Source organism: Argopecten irradians, chromosome 16 (assembly GCF_041381155.1).
Source record: "Argopecten irradians isolate NY chromosome 16, Ai_NY, whole genome shotgun sequence".
Taxonomy (NCBI): domain Eukaryota; kingdom Metazoa; phylum Mollusca; class Bivalvia; order Pectinida; family Pectinidae; genus Argopecten; species Argopecten irradians.
The window spans coordinates 33,351,591-33,371,958 of NC_091149.1; the positions used below are offsets into that span (position 1 = coordinate 33,351,591).

Consider the following 20,368-nt stretch of genomic DNA (forward strand, 5'->3'; position numbering starts at 1 on the left):
AGACATATTTCATGTCATCCATCTCCATTCATTAAAGTAACATACTTATGTTTCTGGTATTAATAATAATTGGTAGTAGAAATTTCCTGGTAGGAAGATAAGTATCTAATGTACTGTCTTGGCCTAGAAATCATCTGTGAGGGATAGATTTTAGTCAATGTGCATGTGTAATATTCTTACAAGATATCTCTCCGTGGCAGGTAGATGTAACATTACCATGTAACTGTAGCAGTGATGACAGAGTGATCGTACAACATATATACAAGATCAATTTGGAGACATTTTCTCCAGAATATGAATCTTCAAAACTATTAAAATCATGATGTAAATACAAATGTTAAATTTAAGAATAATTTCTTCCAAGTGATGTGACTGTTTTTGATAAATATGTTTAGAATAACCAGATACGGGTCAATTAAATTAAGAAATATTATAACAAAGGATGGACCTTGTGGATGAAACCTCTAAAAAGTTTTTGAAAAAATGTCAGAAAAATTAATGGCCAGTTACTGTGTGTTAATTTGTGTAATTTAAACATGCTAAGGTAATTAGTACACATATTTGATCTTGATGAATTATTTCAAACCTACATCAAGATTTTATTTTGATAGTGTAATCGAACGAAGGTGCAACAAACTGTGATTTTGTTTAGGATGGTGATGTCTGCTTGATTTATCTTGGTCCACTGGCATAAAAGTTACATACATGGCTGAAATAGATATTTATTTAGCTTAAAATACTCTTCATATATCACTGCATTGAAAATTTGAATACATGCACAATTGGGAATTTTATTGTGAAGAAAGGACATTGGTATCAAGTGATAGTCGACAATGAAGAATTAGGAAGAGGGGGGTAAAATCCTGTTGACTGAATATAGTCCACAATGGGGAAGCTGAGAGAAGGTAAAACGTTGTTGACTATATATATATATATATAGTGGACATTAACATGGAAAGAGTTGATTAGTACAGCATGTATATATGTTGTGATTCACATGTAAAAAACTTGTAAGTTAACATCATTAAATTTACTGGGGAAGGAGGCTTTTAGATCTTCTCCAGGGGAGGGGCACAATATAAGAGGAGCATTAATTACGAGGAATACAGTATATTAAAAAAGTCAACGGATTTAGAAAGTCCGATTTGGTATCTATTTATTAATCAAAAGAAAAATTTGGTAAACATTATTGTTACTGATTAGTAGACATACAATTATTATGTGGATGTTTGAGTTGTGTCTGGCATTAAATATGAAGTCACAGAAGTTCATTTATATCTCATTGCATGAATCCCATTCCCAATTTGGACTACCCCTGCGCTTGCCGGTACAGTATTTTTATGGTCATTTATGCTGGTCTGTTAAGGTTTTCCCAATTTTGTTTGTTTAAATGAACTGGAGACAAATATACAATCTAGTTTTTGAAGATATTTTTAAAACGTGCCTTTTGTTGGATCTTGTTGTCTTGATCGTTATCAAACATATTTATAAAAGATTAACTAAATAAGATAAATAACTGCCGTAAGATAAATAACTGCCGTAAGATATAAATAACTGCCGTAAGATATAAATAACTGCCGTAAGATATAAATAACTGCCGTAAGATAAATAACTGCCGTATGAAATGGCTATATTAACATTGAAATTAAATCACATGTTTGTACAGACACAGCAACTTATAATTTAATGTATTTTAAGATGATCGAGTCACGACCACTAATTTTCTCATTTTGATGAGCAGAGCACCCCTGTGATGAGCCACACACCAAAAAAAAAAAAAAAAAAGAGATATGGTTTCCCAAAACGCTAACTTCCACAGGAAAGTCATAAGTCGACGATTCCCATAAAGCATTAGGAACACATGCATTTTCAGACATTTGAGTTAGGTAGTTCAGCTTTATTTTGTACCAGGCATTTGTCTAGTTTATTGTATAAAATGCAACAAAAACTTACCTTTCCTTCGTACAGGTAGAATATAAGGGAGATAACCTTGTTCAAGCCGTAATCTACATAAGGTCAGCCTTTACTATTACCTTGTTCTATTTATAGATCCTAAACACATGTATATGCTCTCCAGCACGTTATACAGGTAAACTTATCTCATATGATGACGAAATTAAGCTTTGTTCTAACACAGCGGTTTGACATTGAAAGTATATACAGAAGTTGTCATTAACACAACTTATAAGGAGGATTACATACACTGTGACTGTGCCACGGAAATTTCAGCTAAATCTGGTCGATATCTTAGTGGAGCTACTTAACATCCTGATAAGACATTCTAATATTTGTGTTTGTTTGGGATGTTTGATTTTGTGGTATATCCTGCACTTGAAGTTTAATTTTGTGGTATATCCTGGGATGTTTGATTTTGTGGTATATCCTGCACTTGAAGGAAGTGGTCATGGCTGTCACACAGAGGATTGATTGATGTTTTATAGAAGGGATTATACTGAAGGAATTATAATGGAACATTATTATGTTAAAGGATGTAAAGTCAACTGTGAGATCCCGAACAAGGTCATCTGTAATTAAGATCCCGGACACTGTCATCTTTGATTAAGATCTCGGACACGGTCATCTGTGATTAAGATCCTTGACACGGTCATCTGTGATTAAGATCCTTGACACGGTCATCTGTGATTAAGATCCTTGACACGGTCATCTGTGATTAAGATCCTTGACACGGTCATCTGTGATTAAGATCCTTGACACGGTCATCTGTGATTAAGATCTCGGACAAGGTTATCTGTGATTAAGATCTCGGACACGGTTATCTGTGATTAAGATCTCGGACACAGTTATCTGTGATTAAGATCTCGGACGCGGTTTTCTGTGATTAAGATAGATTAATTATTTTTCAAATATTACAGTGAAATTGTTACCTATTAGTGTGTAGATAGATAGTTATATATTTATTTTTATAACTATTGAAAAAATAATAATTAAATTATAATTATAGGTGTTAATGTTACATGTATACATGTACCAGGTATTTATTGACCAATCAACAAAAATTTCTGTAAATATGAGCATCAAATCTATTACTGTCAAGTAATCTCTTTATATTTACTCATCAATAGATACCAGTGTCTGATACAATTTTATATAAAACCTTTCAAGTGCATGCAAAGACTGTTTAAATTATTGATAATCTGTACTGAATATGTAAATATAAGTTATTTATCAAAACTATTTATATAATACTGAAAAAGATCATCTATAATTAGCTGTATTTAATATCGTCATGGATCAGTACCTCCACGTCATGGTTGACCAGCCACCAGATCTTGTTCCGGATCTTGTTAGTAACTTGAGACAGTTTGATTGTGAGAATGATAAGGGGCCACGATCCCTACATCACACACCAGATATCGTACATATCGTACCTGCTGCTGAAACTCAACTTTTCAAAAGTCCCAAACAGAAGTAGGTATAACTTCAGGTTTAGATTTGATATTATTCATCAGGTTTGGAATTCTGAGGAACATCAATCTGATTAATACCGGGATCACGAAAAACAGACTAAAAGAGTCTTAAGCATAGACTTAGCCAATCACAGATGATGTTACGTCATATCTGAATGGCTAAGCTAAAACTTAAGTCTAAGATTGTTTCATGATCCTTGGGCCAGATCTTACTCTGTAATGGAAATACTGGAACGTAGAGTATCAAAGTGTAATCGGAGATCTGGTTTTAATCAGATTGGAGGAATAGTATTCTTGGCATATTAGACTTATCTCCCTTGTGGGTAGGAAACCATTGTGAGATCCTTACTTTGTGAGTGAAACTCATGTTGTTATTAGGAGAGTATGACTTTACTCTCAAACACATGACACCGCAATCAATACCTAACCACAACGGCAGGTAACACTCTAATATGCAAATATATATATGTAAAATAGCAAAATCACAGAGAGTGATGATGAGGATTGATCCCTATAATGGTATCATAAAACAGTTACTCTGGGCCATACGTGTGAGCAAAGCTAATCCAGGTCTAGATTCATTTTGAAACTCTGCATTTAAAAAAATACCCTAACTGAGGTATATATAATTATGTGGCTGTAATAAAATGTAATACAGAAGGCCAGGATGATGGTTCCATAGGTACAACACTATCATATACTGTAAATATCAACTTGTATTCACTGCAGTTTATGATTTATTTCTTGATTTATTCGTTATAGTTTCAATTATAATCTTTACTTTTGGGACTTTCTGGACATTGTTTTTTGCCCCAATATTTGAGTGTGTAAATTAATAGCACTGGTAGAAGTAAATTATTCTTGTGCGAAATTGATACAATTTTTTATGATGATCCTTAAATTTTGCAATTTCTTATCAAATGTGATATACATTTATATGAGAAATTAATTAATTGCACACAAAAAACGTTGACATACAGAATAATATACAGTATGAATTCTGAGAAAGGAAATGATGTTGTGAAATGGTTATATCATTTATTAGCATGATGCTATTGAAATATCAAATTCTTTCGGAATTATTAGCTATGAAAATGAATGGTCTGTATATGTTTTGATCTTCAATCTTACTGATAAAGTTAGTAAAATCTTCTGTATGAACTTAATCTTTAAAATCTAGCGTCAGTTATCTTATATGTATACATGTAGTATATTTCCTTCTAGTCAAATATAATAACAGAGTTGTTATCGATCATCTTTGTTCTCTAGCAGATTGAGAATATTCTACTTTCAGTAACTGATTCATATTTACTGTATCCCTGATAGTAGAACATTCAGCTATACTTATATTTTCTCTTGTATGATCCCGAAAGTGATACTGTAGACATGACTGTCGTATGTGTCAGCTATTACATTACTATATCCTGTATCCCAGAAAGTAGAACTGATATTTTCTCTGTAGACATGACTGTCGTATGTGTCAGCTATTACATTACTATATCCTACATACTGTCAGTGATATGTACTTAAAAGGCAACTTCAGTATATTCATAGAGCAGAATATCATTAGCATTTTAATGTCCTGATGAGTCAGACATTATTTCAATATGAATTTAATTACACAGGCTCATTCTAATTAATATATTTGCACTGTAAAGTTGGCAGACTACAGTGTACATATATATGTCGTAATGTTTTAAGAATTTAAGGAAACATAGAGTTCTGAAATATGAATTATAATATACATTGTAGTTGAACTAGATATAATATAGCTCATTTACTTGCAATTTTATAACTTGAAGCGAGGCTTTGTTTAATTTAAAGTGTTTCGTTGGGGTCTGACGCTAGGCTTTGTTAAATTCAAATTGTTTTGTTGGGTCTGACTAAAGTTTTTATTATATTATTGAACCTCGCCTATTTAAATTCAACTCGTTTTATTTTTGTTAATTTTAAGTAAATTAAAGTTACATGAACCATAATTTCCATACTGACGATAATCAATAAGAGATTTTTATATTTCATTCACCACTACAATTACCAACCTTTTGAGAATTACAATACTTACAATGCATAGATTTTAACTTTACACAGACAGAAACTTACTTTTACTTTTTGACTTTTTACCATTAATGTAAATACTACAATATATCAATACAAGCTGTTAGGCTTTTTATTGATGTTGGACTGATGAGAAACTGATGAGAAGAATGAATTTTGACAGTACTGCCAAATATCATTGTATTTACATCTACAGTGCAGTATGTGAAATCAAAAGAGCTACATATATGGTGAGACAATGAAACTGTTTTGGTAGTTAAACTGACTTCTGCTGTTTAACCACACATAAAGCATATGAACATGAAATTTTGCGCTGCAAAAGTTCTGTGTTGTAATGTAAGTATATTGTTAATCAGGCATCTTACTTTTTTGTGTGCCTTTGAATGATTTCCAAAGCTTAATTTATCATCTTTCATATAGTTTTCATTAGATTGCAGAAGAAAAAATGATATGTGATAACTTGATGTTTTACCATTGTCCTGTGTCTACAAAATACCCCAGAAAAAATGATATGTGATTTCTGGGATAACTTGATGTTTTACCATTGTCCTGTGTCTACAAAATACCCCAGAAAAAATGATATGTGATTTTTGGGATAACTTGATGTTTTACCATTGTCCTGTGTCTACAAAATACCCCAGAAAAAATGATATGTGATTTCTGGGATAACTTGATGTTTTACCATTGTCCTGTGTCTACAAAATACCCCAGAAAAAATAAATATCATTCATACAGCAGATTTCCTAAAAGTAGGATGAGTTGCATATACATGTAATTTAAACTCCAAGATAATATTGGCTGAAAACATTCATGAGCCTCTAGTTAAAGATTGTGTCAATTCTTACCACGAAAATGCCATAAGTCTGAAATTACAAGAGATGTTTAGAATGATCAGTTCAATAATGCTGCCTACTAAAATTGAATTATCTCCCCTTGGTTGTTAGAATGACATTAGATGCCAAAAATAACTCTAATTATTTTAAGTGTATTAAATATATAGTAACGGTAAGTGTGCAGTTCACAGTAATCTCTGACATCATCATTTAATATTTATTTATTTAAAAGTTACTTTATTTTGATTAAGAAAATCAAAATTGGTTTTGTGAAGTTTACAATAGGACGTGATCGGCTATAATCTGAATATAACTTTTTCATTTGAAATTAATTTTGCAGGTTTTCTTCTCTAAGACTACATGTTTTAACCATGTATTTCATTATTTTGCAGTCTGATTGAGGCACATAATGGACGCTCAGATGTGACCTTGATCCTTGAGCCAGTCAACATTCCGCCGCTCCGTCTCACGAGTGACGTCCTATGTACGGACGTTGTGGAATGTTTGCCGCTCTCTGACAAACTGGACCCCAGTGATGAGACGCATTACCAATCACAGTCATGTGACCCTGTCGCCACCAGCAACCAGGAAAATGGGGACGAGCTGAAGAGAGAAGAGACAAAGGAAATCGGTGTTCTGACAGGTAAATATCTATCTGTACAATCGGTGTTCTGACAGGTAAATATCTATCTGTACAATTGGTGTTCTGACAGGTAAATATCTATCTGTACAATTGGTGTTCTGACAGGTAAATATCTATCTGTACAATTGGTGTTCTGACAGGTAAATATCTATCTGTACAATTGGTGTTCTGACAGGTAAATATATATCTGTACAATTGGTGTTCTGACAGGTAAATATATATCTGTACAATTGGTGTTCTGACAGGTAAATATCTATCTGTACAATCGGTGTTCTGACAGGTAAATATCTATCTGTACAATGGTGTTCTGACAGGTAAATATCTATCTGTACAATTGGTGTTCTGACAGGTAAATATCTATTGTACAATCGGTGTTCTGACAGGTAAATATCTATCTGTATGGTGTTCTGACAGGTAAATATCTATCTGTACAATGGTGTTCTGACAGGTAAATATCTATCTGTACAATGGTGTTCTGACAGGTATCTATCTGTACAATCGGTGTTCTGACAGGTAAATATCTATCTATACAATTGGTGTTCTGACAGGTAAATATCTATCTGTACAATCGGTGTTCTGACAGGTAAATATCTATCTGTACAATCGGTGTTCTGACAGGTAAATATATATCTGTACAATTGGTGTTCTGACAGGTAAATATCTACAGTGGAACCTCCCGAAACCGATCATTGGTCGGGTGCATATAATTTTCCGGCGGTTAAGAGAGGGTTCGGTTTGGATAAGTGAATCTGAATACCGATCATCACGATCCGATTTAAATCGGATCGGACAAAGTTCGGTGTTCTTTACATTAGTGCAATCCTGGATGTTTATCGACAGTAAATAACCTTCGTTAATATGGGCCTACAATTTGTGTGCGACACGTTAAATATCCAATACATTGCGGATTGTTTAATCTGTGAATAGTTATCACACATTGGTGAAGAGGGAATATTATCTGTATCATATCGGGTTCTAAAAAGGAATGGGATTACAAGCAAACTTGACCTTGTTAACGTGCTTAAAAACGAGTTTAGTTTAGTTAAGTAATTTGCGTGAATGTTTCTTTGGGATGATCTCGTGCTGTGCAACCTACATACGTACGCGATCGCTTCCGGTTACGTCAAGAATCAAATTATCTGGTCTAATTACACGATCATTATATGACATAGTCATGTTTCTAAAACAATACATGGCTTCGGCTTCTTCATGCAGATAATTTACGGTTATCCGACAACTACATAATTAAATAAAAAAAGTGTGATTTGAAAACGAAACTTTCTCTTTATTACTAGCTCTGCTTTGTTTTCCTACAGTAAAACATCGCTTAGATATCTAAACAATATTAAAATAATTTACACCACCATCTCGAGGATTATTAATGTTGTAAACCTATAGCATATCCCATCGGATTAAATATTTCACGGTTACGGTTGATTATGCACATCTACCATCTAGGCCGGTAGAAGTGTATTTTTAGTGTACATTTTGACTATCAAAAATCCGTTCTCAACAATCAGGTCCGGTACCTCAATGAATCTTAGAACAGGGATCAGGTTTTGGGGAAGTTTTATATACTATTAATAAAGAGGAATTACATTCCGTACATGACATATCCATGTTTCGGTTTCTAGAGGTGATCGGTTTTGAGAAGTTCGGTGTTCTGGGAGGTTCCATATGTATCATTGATACAATTGGTGTAATAAAGAGTTCTGACCAGGTAAAATATCGTATCTGTACAATCTGGTGTGTTCTGGACAGGTACAAATATCTATCTGTACAATTGGTGTTCAGTTTTGACAGGTAAATATCTATCTGTACAATCTGGTGTTCTGACAGGTAAATATCTATCTGTACAATCGGTGTTACTGACAGGTTAAATATATCTGTAACAATTGGTGTTGACCTAGACACACAATTTCTATCCTGTTACAATTGCGGTGTTCTGACAGGTAAATATCTATATGTACAAATCGGTGTTCTGATACAGGTAAATAATATATACTATAACAATCGGTGTTCTGACAGGTAAATATCTATCTGTACAATTGGTGTTTCTGACGTAAAGATTATACTGTACAATTTGGAGTGTTCTCTGACCTGGCACGTATCTTGTACAATCGATGACACAGTTTATCTTGCGAGAGCTCTGTACAATAGTTCATACAGGTACATATATACCGTACTGGTGTTCTACAGGTACATAGGTATATTATCAAGGGTACTCTGAACTGGGGGTCTGTCAGAGATAAAATGCTACTGCTGTACGAAATTGGTCGTACTGACAGATTAAAATCAATACAAACTAAGTAGTTCTGACAAGTAAAAATATTCTATCCTTTACAAATCGTTCTGTAATATCTATCTATATTAATAAATGGGTTCTATAGGTCAAAATTGTACAAGCTGGATATCTGGTGATCTGACAGGTAAATATTTATATCTGTACTGTTCTGACAGGTAAATATCTATCTGTACAATTGTGTTCTGACAGGTAAATATTACAATTTGGTGATTTCTGACAGGGAACTATCTATCTGTACAATTGGTGTTCTGACAGGTAAATATCTATCTGTACAATTGGTGTTCTGACAGGTTAATTATATCTATCTGTACAATTGGTGTTCTGACAGGTAAATATCTATCTGTACAATTGGTGTTCTGACAGGTAAATATCTATCTGTACAATTGGTGTTCTGACAGGTAAATATCTATCTGTACAAATTGGTGTGTTCTGACAGGTAAATATTATCTGTACAATTGGTGTTCTGACAGGTAAATTATCTATCTGTACAATTGGTGTTCTGACAGGTAAATATCTATCTGTACAATTGGTGTTCTGACAGGGTAAATATCTATCTGTACAATTGGTGTTCTGACAGGTAAATATCTATCTGTACAATTGGTGTTCTGACAGGTAAATATCTATCTGTACAATTGGTGTTCTGACAGGTAAATATCTATCTGTACAATCGGTGTTCTGACAGGTAAATATCTATCTGTACAATCGGTGTTCTGACAGGTAAATATCTATCTGTACAATTGGTGTTCTGACAAGTTAATATCTATCTGTACAATCGGTGTTCTGACAGGTAAATATCTATCTGTACAATTGGTGTTCTGACAGGTAAATATCTATCTGTACAATTGGTGTTCTGACAGGTAAATTTATATCTGTACAATTGGTGTTCTGACAGGTAAATTTATATCTGTACAATTGGTGTTCTGACAGGTAAATATCTATCTGTACAATTGGTGTTCTGACAGGTAAATTTATATCTGTACAATTCGTGTTCTGACAGGTATAAATATCTATCTGTACAATTTGGTGTTCTGACAGGTAAATATCTATCTGTGTTCTGACAGTGTAAATATCTGTACAATTGGGTGACAGGTAAATATCTATCTGTACAAATGGTGTTCTGACAGGTAAATATCTATCTGTACAATTGGTGTTCTGACAGATAAATATATATATCTGTAACAATTGGTGTTCTGACAAGGTAAAATAATCCTGTACGAATCTGTTGTTCTGACTATATCTGTACAACTGGTGTTCTGACAGGTAAATATCTATCTGTACAATCGGTGTTCTGACAGGTAAATATCTATCTGTACAATTGGTGTGTTTGACAGGGTAAATATCTATCTGTACAATTGGTGTTCTGACAGGTAATATATCGGGGGTCCTAATCTGTACAATTGGTGTTCTGACAGAGTAAATATCTATCTGTACAATTGGTGTTCTGACAGGTAAATATCTATCTGTACAATTGGTGTTCTGACAGGTAAATATCTATCTGTACAATTGGTGTTCTGGAACAGGTAAATATCTATCTGTACAATTGGTGTTCTGACAGATAAAATATCTATCTGTACAATCGGTGTTCTGACAGGTAAATATCTATCTGTACACAATTGTGTTCTGACAGAAAAATATCTATCTGTACAATTGGTGTTCTGACAGGTAAATATCTATCTGTACAATTGGTGTTCTGACAGGTAAATATCTATATCTGTACAATTGGTGTTCTGACAGGTAAATATCTATCTGTACAATTGGTGTTCTGACAGGTAAATATCTATCTGTACAACTGGTCGTTCTGACAGGTAAATATCTATCTGTACAATGGTGTTCTGGTAAATATCTATCTGTACAATTGGTGTTCTGACAGGTAAACATCTATCTGTACAATCGGTGTTCTGACAGGTAAATATCTATCTGACAGGTTCAGTCAGGTAAATATCTATCTGTACAATTGGTGTTCTGACAGGTAAATATCTATCTGTACAATCAGTGTTTCTGACAGGTAAATATCTATCTGTACAATGGTGTTCTGACAGGTAAATATCTATCTGTACAATTGGTGTTCTGACAGGTAAATATCTATCTGTACATATTTGGTGTATCTGACAATAGGTGTTATGACAGGTAAATATCTATCTGTACAATTGGTGTTCTGACAGGTAAATATCTATCTGTACAATTGGTGTTCTGACAGGTAAATATCTATCTGTACAATTGGTGTTCTGACAGGTAAATATCTATCTGTACAATTGGTGTTCTGACAGGTAAATATCTATCTGTACAATTGGTGTTTCTGACAGGTAAATATCTATCTGTACAATTGGTGTTCTGACAGGTAAATATCTATCTGTACAATTGGTGTTCTGACAGGTAAATATCTATCTGTACAATGGTGTTCTGACAGGTAAATATCTATCTGTACAATTGGTGTTCTGACAGGTAAATATCTATCTGTACAATTGGTGTTCTGACAGGTAAATATCTATCTGTACAATTGGTGTTCTGACAGGTAAATATCTATCTGTACAATTGGTGTTCTGACAGGTAAATATATATCTGTACAATCGGTGTTCTGACAGGTAAATATCTATCTGTACAATTGGTGTTCTGACAGGTAAATATCTATCTGTACAATTGGTGTTCTGACAGGTAAATATCTATCTGTACAATTGGTGTTCTGACAGGTAAATATCTATCTGTACAATTGGTGTTCTGACAGGTAAATATATATCTGTACAATTGGTGTTCTGACAGGTAAATATCTATCTGTACAATTGGTGTTCTGACAGGTAAATATCTATCTGTACAATTGGTGTTCTGACAGGTAAATATCTATCTGTACAATCGGTGTTCTGACAGGTAATATCTATCTGTACAATTGGTGTTCTGACAGGTAAATATCTATCTGTACAATTGGTGTTCTGACAGGTAAATATCTATCTGTACAATTGGTGTTCTGACAGGTAAATATCTATCTGTACAATTGGTGTTCTGACAGGTAAATATCTATCTGTACAATTGGTGTTCTGACAGGTAAATATCTATCTGTACAATTGGTGTTCTGACAGGTAAATATCTATCTGTACAATTGGTGTTCTGACAGGTAAATATCTATCTGTACAATTGGTGTTCTGACAGGTAAATATCTATCTGTACAATTGGTGTTCTGACAGGTAAATATCTATCTGTACAATTGGTGTTCTGACAGGTAAATATCTATCTGTACAATTGGTGTTCTGACAGGTAAATATCTATCTGTACAATTGGTGTTCTGACAGGTAAATATCTATCTGTACAATTGGTGTTCTGACAGGTAAATATCTATCTGTACAATTGGTGTTCTGACAGGTAAATATCTATCTGTACAATTGGTGTTCTGACAGGTAAATATCTATCTGTACAATTGGTGTTCTGACAGGTAAATATCTATCTGTACAATTGGTGTTCTGACAGGTAAATATCTATCTGTACAACTGGTGTTCTGACAGGTAAATATCTATCTGTACAATTGGTGTTCTGACAGGAAAATATATATCTGTACAAATGGTGTTCTGACAGGTAAATATCTATCTGTACAATTGGTGTTCTGACAGGTAAATATCTATCTGTACAATTGGTGTTCTGACAGGTAAATATCTATCTGTACAATTGGTGTTCTGACAGGTAAATATCTATCTGTACAATTGGTGTTCTGACAGGTAAATATCTATCTGTACAATTGGTGTTCTGACAGGTAAATATCTATCTGTACAATTGGTGTTCTGACAGGTAAATATCTATCTGTACAATTGGTGTTCTGACAGGTAAATATCTATCTGTACAATTGGTGTTCTGACAGGTAAATATCTATCTGTACAAATGTGTTCTGACAGGTAATATCTATCTGTACAATTGGTGTTCTGACAGGTAAATATCTATCTGTACAATTGGTGTTCTGACAGGTAAATATCTATCTGTACAATTGGTGTTCTGACAGGTAAATATCTATCTGTACAATTGGTGTTCTGACAGGTAAATATCTATCTGTACAATGGTGTTCTGACAGGTAAAATATCTATCTGTACAATTGGTGTTCTGACAGGTAAATATCTATCTGTACAATTGGTGTTCTGACAGGTAAATATCTATCTGTACAATTGGTGTTCTGACAGGTAAATATCTATCTGTACAATTGGTGTTCTGACAGGTAAATATCTATCTGTACAATTGGTGTTCTGACAGGTAAATATCTATCTGTACAATTGGTGTTCTGACAGGTAAATATCTATCTGTACAATTGGTGTTCTGACAGGTAAATATCTATCTGTACAATCGGTGTTCTGACAGGTAAATATCTATCTGTACAATTGGTGTTCTGACAGGTAAATATCTATCTGTACAATTGGTGTTCTGACAGGTAAATATCTATCTGTACAATTGGTGTTCTGACAGGTATAAATATCTATCTGTACAATTGGTGTTCTGACAGGTAAATATCTATCTGTACAATTGGTGTTCTGACAGGTAAATATCTATCTGTACAATTGGTGTTCTGACAGGTAAATATCTATCTGTACAATTGGTGTTCTGACAGGTAAATATCTATCTGTACAATTGGTGTTCTGACAGGTAAATATCTATCTGTACAATTGGTGTTCTGACAGGTAAATTATCTATCTGTACAATTGGTGTTCTGACAGGTAAATATCTATCTGTACAATTGGTGTTCTGACAGGTAAATATCTATCTGTACAATTGGTGTTCTGACAGGTAAATATCTATCTGTACAATTGGTGTTCTGACAGGTAAATATCTATCTGTACAATTGGTGTTCTGACAGGTAAATATCTATCTGTACAATTGGTGTTCTGACAGGTAAATATCTATCTGTACAATTGGTGTTCTGACAGGTAAATATCTATCTGTACAATTGGTGTTCTGACAGGTAAATATCTATCTGTACAATTGGTGTTCTGACAGGTAAATATTATATGGTGTTCTGACAGGTAAATATCTATCTGTACAATTGGTGTTCTGACAGGTAAATATCTATCTGTACAATTGGTGTTCTGACAGGTAAATATCTATCTGTACAATTGGTGTTCTGACAGGTAAATATCTATCTGTACAATTGGTGTTCTGACAGGTAAATATCTATCTGTACAATTGGTGTTCTGACAGGTAAATATCTATCTGTACAATTGGTGTTCTGACAGGTAAATATCTATCTGTACAATTGGTGTTCTGACAGGTAAATATCTATCTGTACAATTGGTGTTCTGACAGGTAAATATCTATCTGTACAATTGGTGTTCTGACAGGTAAATATCTATCTGTACAATTGGTGTTCTGACAGGTAAATATCTATCTGTACAATTGGTGTTCTGACAGGTAAATATCTATCTGTACAATCGGTGTTCTGACAGGTAAATATCTAATCTGTACAATTGGTGTTCTGACAGGTAAATATCTATCTGTACAATTGGTGTTCTGACAGGTAAATATCTATCTGTACAATTGGTGTTCTGACAGGTAAATATCTATCTGTACAATCGGTGTTCTGACAGGTAAATATCTATCTGTACAATTGGTGTTCTGACAGGTAAATATCTATCTGTACAATCGGTGTTCTGACAGGTAAATATCTATCTGTACAATCGGTGTTCTGACAGGTAAATATCTATCTGTACAATCGGTGTTCTGACAGGTAAATATCTATCTGTACAATTGGTGTTCTGACAGGTAAATATCTATCTGTACAATTGGTGTTCTGACAGGTAAATATCTATCTGTACAATTGGTGTTCTGACAGGTAAATATATATCTGTACAATTGGTGTTCTGACAGGTAAATATCTATCTGTACAATTGGTGTTCTGACAGGTAAATATCTATCTGTACAATTGGTGTTCTGACAGGTAAATATCTATCTGTACAATCGGTGTTCTGACAGGTAAATATCTATCTGTACAATTGGTGTTCTGACAGGTAAATATCTATCTGTACAATTGGTGTTCCGACAGGTAAATATCTATCTGTACATCTGTCTCGTAAGATTTTTTTTTTTCGAAAGTCATAAGGTACAGGTGCCTAAAATTATCAAGTTTGTAATTCAGTGCTTATAATTACAGCAATGAAGACTACTGATAGCTTTTCAAAGATGAGACTTAAAACATTATCATAAGTACTAGGATGTTTTCGATTATACGGTTTGACTGGTTGGACCAAGTTCTTCTTTATGAATTAAAAGATGGACCTGGTGATTTTATATTGTTTTCAGATGAGCTTTGACAAAGCCCTCATAGGCCTGTATCAAAAACTGCAGGTCTGTAAGCATATATACATGAAATAATGACTTTAACAAACAGGAGATCCGGTTATTCCGAATAAACAAAAAAGACCCTGGTCTTTGTTAAAAGGAAGTTTAAATTTCTGGTTTTGGATCATGGATATAGAGAAATGTTTAATTTATTTCACAATTATGCATATAAGAATTCAACAATGAAATTTTCAACTGGGAAATGAGATATGCTGATGTACTACATGTATAGATAACATGTAAATTGGCTGACTAGTTTTTAGTTTGAATGGGGGAAAGGGGAATAACTCCTCTGAACTTGATGCTACTACTGGATTGAGTTGTGAATCTTAGCTGGAATTACATAATTTAAAAAACCCAACAGACCATACAAAATTGATACATACTAGTATACAGGTAAAAAGACAGATAATTAGATAAATATGGTAATGAGATTATCTAATTACATGAAATTTTGTGTACCTGTGTTGTGTACTGATTGAACAAGTAAATAAAAAAAAACACCTATCACACATTCTACTAATATTATATGTGTAAGCTCGTACATAGATATCTGCAGACATGTAGATGTATATATGCACACATGCATTTGCATGTTCGTTAATTTTACAGATGTGCAGTACTTAATACACATAATCATGTGTGCATATAACTGATTTGGCTGGCTCCCAAGGCGGTATAATGTGTATACCTTTCCAATGGCTTCCATGATACAATTTGTGTTTATAACAAGTTCAGAGGTTAATTTTGTTAATTGATTTGTTAATTGATCTACTCATTAGGTTTTATGGCTCAGCTATTATTTACAAGCCTATATTTTTTTTCTCCTGAAAACTCAAACTGGCACTAATACTGATCTATAACAGATAATACATGTAGATTGCGTGCATTACATGTAGTTAATTGTGATGTGGTTTTTTGCATTGCTTACATTTGATCTTTTTACAAATAAAGCAGAATGTTTTAAGATTATTAACAATTAAAGACTTAAATTTTAATCAACTCCCACCACAAAGATGGTGTATAGAGCTGTATGCCTTAGGTAGCTTATAGGTAGAATGTTTAGAATTGTACCTGCTACCCCATTGTACATGCATGATGTTCTTAAAGAATAAAGGTGATTAAATTTAGAATGATATCTTTTCCCTCATTATTAACTGACTTTCTTCTTCCTAATGCATCATTGACTCTGCCCCTCTTTTGGCCTTCAATTGAGTACTCTCCCCTGTGAGGAATTAAGGCTATTTATCCTGACCAATCTTAAGACACACCATATAGTCTATAAACGTGGTAGTTTCTGCTCCTGTGAGGAATTAAGGCTCTTTATCCTGACCAATCTTAAGACACATCATTGTCTTTAAAAGTGGTAGTTTCTGCTCCTGTGAGGAATTAAGGCTCTTTATCCTGACCAATCTTAAGACACACCATATAGTCTATACAAAGTGGTAGTTTCTGCTCCTGCAGTGGGATGATTGAAGGATTGTCAGTATAATGTGACCAGGTAGGGTGTGCTGTTTCAGTGTTTTTCCTGTAATAAGTGCATATATATTTAGGGTCGAATTTCTGCCCCATTCCTTGTTATTTTTTTCCAAATCTATGTCTAAGTTTCCCAAATCAGTGACTGATGCACATTTTGTGTTATGAAACAAATGAAATCCGAATATTAAAAGTCATATTTAGTATGTACATTCTTAGACTGGTTCTTCAGGAAACATAATTATTTATTTCTATTTAATACCTTTTCCAAAATTTCCATAAACATAGTTTATTTTTTTTTTCCAATTTCCTATTTTATCGCTCTAAAATTCCCAAATTTCACCAGGTGGAAATTTCCCGAAATACTCAGGAATAACACTGACTGTGTTTGGTGTCAGAGACGGTATGATTCATTGAGATAACACTGTTAGAAGTACAAAACATTTTTACAAGTGTCCATGGCTTATTGATAACTGGAATATGGACCATACAGCCACATCAATCCATCAATAAAAGGGACAGATACATGTAGTGTAAAGCTCCCAAACTTTCATATATGTGAAACACAGTAATGGGAGGCCGTCCTATGACCTAAGCTGTTAATGAATATGACATTATAACCCTAACCAACCAATGTGTGCCTTAACATTGTTGTAATATAACTGTCTTGTGTATGAGTTGATGTGGCAAATATGTATATACAATTATCTCTATAGCCATCAGGTTAGTCAATGTACGATTAATTATACATAATCTGGTGGTGATTATCATCCTCTCTGTAACATAGCGACAGACTTAATGGTTATCAGGGAGTTCACTGTAACATAGCGACAGACTTAATGGTTATCAGGGAGTTCACTGTAACATAGCGACAGACTTAATGGTTATCAGGGAGTTCACTGTAACATAGCGACAGACTTAATGGTTATCAGGGAGTTCACTGTAACATAGCAACAGACTTAATGGTTATCAGGGAGTTCACTGTCGTTACAAATCATTATAAAGTTACACAAACTGTTATTCCAGTAGTAAAGTTTATCATGTAGAAGTAACAGCTAAGAAGGCTTGCTAAGCATGCAAACTTCTAATTCTGACTTATGAATGACATGTGCTTCCCTGATCCTGGGTCTGATGAATGTTTAGAAGATAGATACAGCCACAGGCTATACACATGCTGCTGCTAATATTCTGGGTCTGATGAATGTTTGACATTATCGTTCGCATGCAACATGGCTGTGTAATTGCATCACTGTAATCCTGTTGATGGTTCAGAAATCTTCTCATGGATTTAGTGAATGGGAATGAAAGGAAACTCGGGTAATTTTGTTGTCACTGTGAAATTATTTAGATTATGATTTTGTACAGTATTTGGTATGTATGAATACTGTATATTTGTGCAGCTTTGCTGTATCTCTTGGCCTGAATGCAATGTTAGTAAATAGAAGGACATTTTTCAAACTTCATGTGGTGTTGTATTGACTGTGGAACTCTTCCATTTCACAACGTCACAATTGCTAGCTACAGATTTAACAGTGAGGCCATGTTGAATTTTGACAGATAAGTTTGTCGTAATCAAGCTCGCGAGCCTTTGTTACGGACAAATGGGCTTTGATGTACATACTGATGCATATGTCTGCTGAATGCTTTGAGGTGTGACATGACAGGTTTGTTCAAATAAATAACCTTAAGTTTATTTTAAGGCCATAAGGGTCAAACACCTTCAGTTTTAAGTTTGATTATAAATTCTTGATTTTTGATTGGCTGGGTTTTAAATGTCCTGTAAACAGCTCATTAAGCAATAAAGACCATTAAAGGATAGCAGATCAAAATAACCTGATGACATCACAATGGTGACATTGTATTGTACATAACGTCAGCACATCAAAATAACCTGATGACATCACAATGGTGACATTGTATTGTACATAACGTCAGCACATCAAAATAACCTGGTGACATCACAATGGTGACATTGTATTGTACATAACGTCAGCACATCAAAATAACCTGATGACATCACAATGGTGACATTGTATTGTACATAACGTCAGCACATCAAAATAACCTGATGACATCACAATGGTGACATTGTATTGTACATAACGTCAGTACATCAAAATAACCTGGTGACATCACAATGGTGACATTGTATTGTACATAACGTCAGTACATCAAAATAACCTGATGACATCACAATGGTGACATTGTATTGTACATAACGTTGTCACATCAAAATAACCTGGTGACATCACAATGGTGACATTGTATTGTACATAACGTCAGCACATCAAAATAACCTGATGACATCACAATGGTGACATTGTATTGTACATAACGTTGTCACATCAAAATAACCTGGTGACATCACAATGGTGACATTGTATTGTACATAACATTGTCACATCAAAATAACCTGGTGACATCACAATGGTGACATTGTATTGTACATAACGTCAGCACATCAAAATAACCTGGTGACATCACAATGGTGACATTGTATTGTACATAACGTTGTCACATCAAAATAACCTGATGACATCACAATGGTGACATTGTATTGTACATAACATTGTCACATCAAAATAACCTGGTGACATCGCAATGGTGACATTGTATTGTACATAACGTCAGCACATCAAAATAACCTGGTGACATCACAATAGTGACATTGTATTGTACATAACGTCAGCACATCAAAATAACCTGATAACATAACAATGGTGACATTGTATTGTACATAACGTCAGTACATCAAAATAACCTGATGACATCACAATGGTGACATTGTATTGTACATAACGTCAGTACATCAAAATAACCTGGTGACATCACAATGGTGACATTGTATTGTACATAACGTTGTCACATCAAAATAACCTGGTGACATCACAATGGTGACATTGTATTGTACATAACGTTGTCACATCAAAATAACCTGGTGACATCACAATGGTGACATTGTATTGTACATAACGTTGTCACATCAAAATAACCTGGTGACATCACAATGGTGACATTGTATTGTACATAACGTCAACACATCAAAATAACCTGGTGACATCACAATGTTGACATTGTATTGTACATAACGTCAGTACATCAAAATAACCTGGTGACATCACAATAGTGACATTGTATTGTACATAACGTTGTCACTTCAAAATAACCTGGTGACATCACAATGGTGACATTGTATTGTACATAACGTTGTCACATCAAAATAACCTGGTGACATCACAATGGTGACATTGTATTGTACATAACGTCAGTACATCAAAATAACCTGGTGACATCACAATGGTGACATTGTATTGTACATAACGTT

At 34.0% G+C, this 20,368-nt stretch overlaps 1 protein-coding gene across 1 annotated transcript in view; it reads left to right on the forward strand.

The window, feature by feature from the left end:
- The first annotated feature begins 240 nt into the window (after positions 1–240).
- The window catches only part of LOC138310193 (uncharacterized), a 59,076-nt gene continuing 38,948 nt past the window's right edge, over positions 241–20,368 (forward strand). Inside the window, exons 1-2 of the mRNA XM_069251311.1 lie at positions 241–3,429; positions 6,712–6,962. Of these exons, the coding sequence (XP_069107412.1) occupies positions 3,248–3,429; positions 6,712–6,962 (433 nt within the window). The 5' untranslated portion in view covers positions 241–3,247. The remainder of the gene's footprint in view (positions 3,430–6,711; positions 6,963–20,368) is intronic.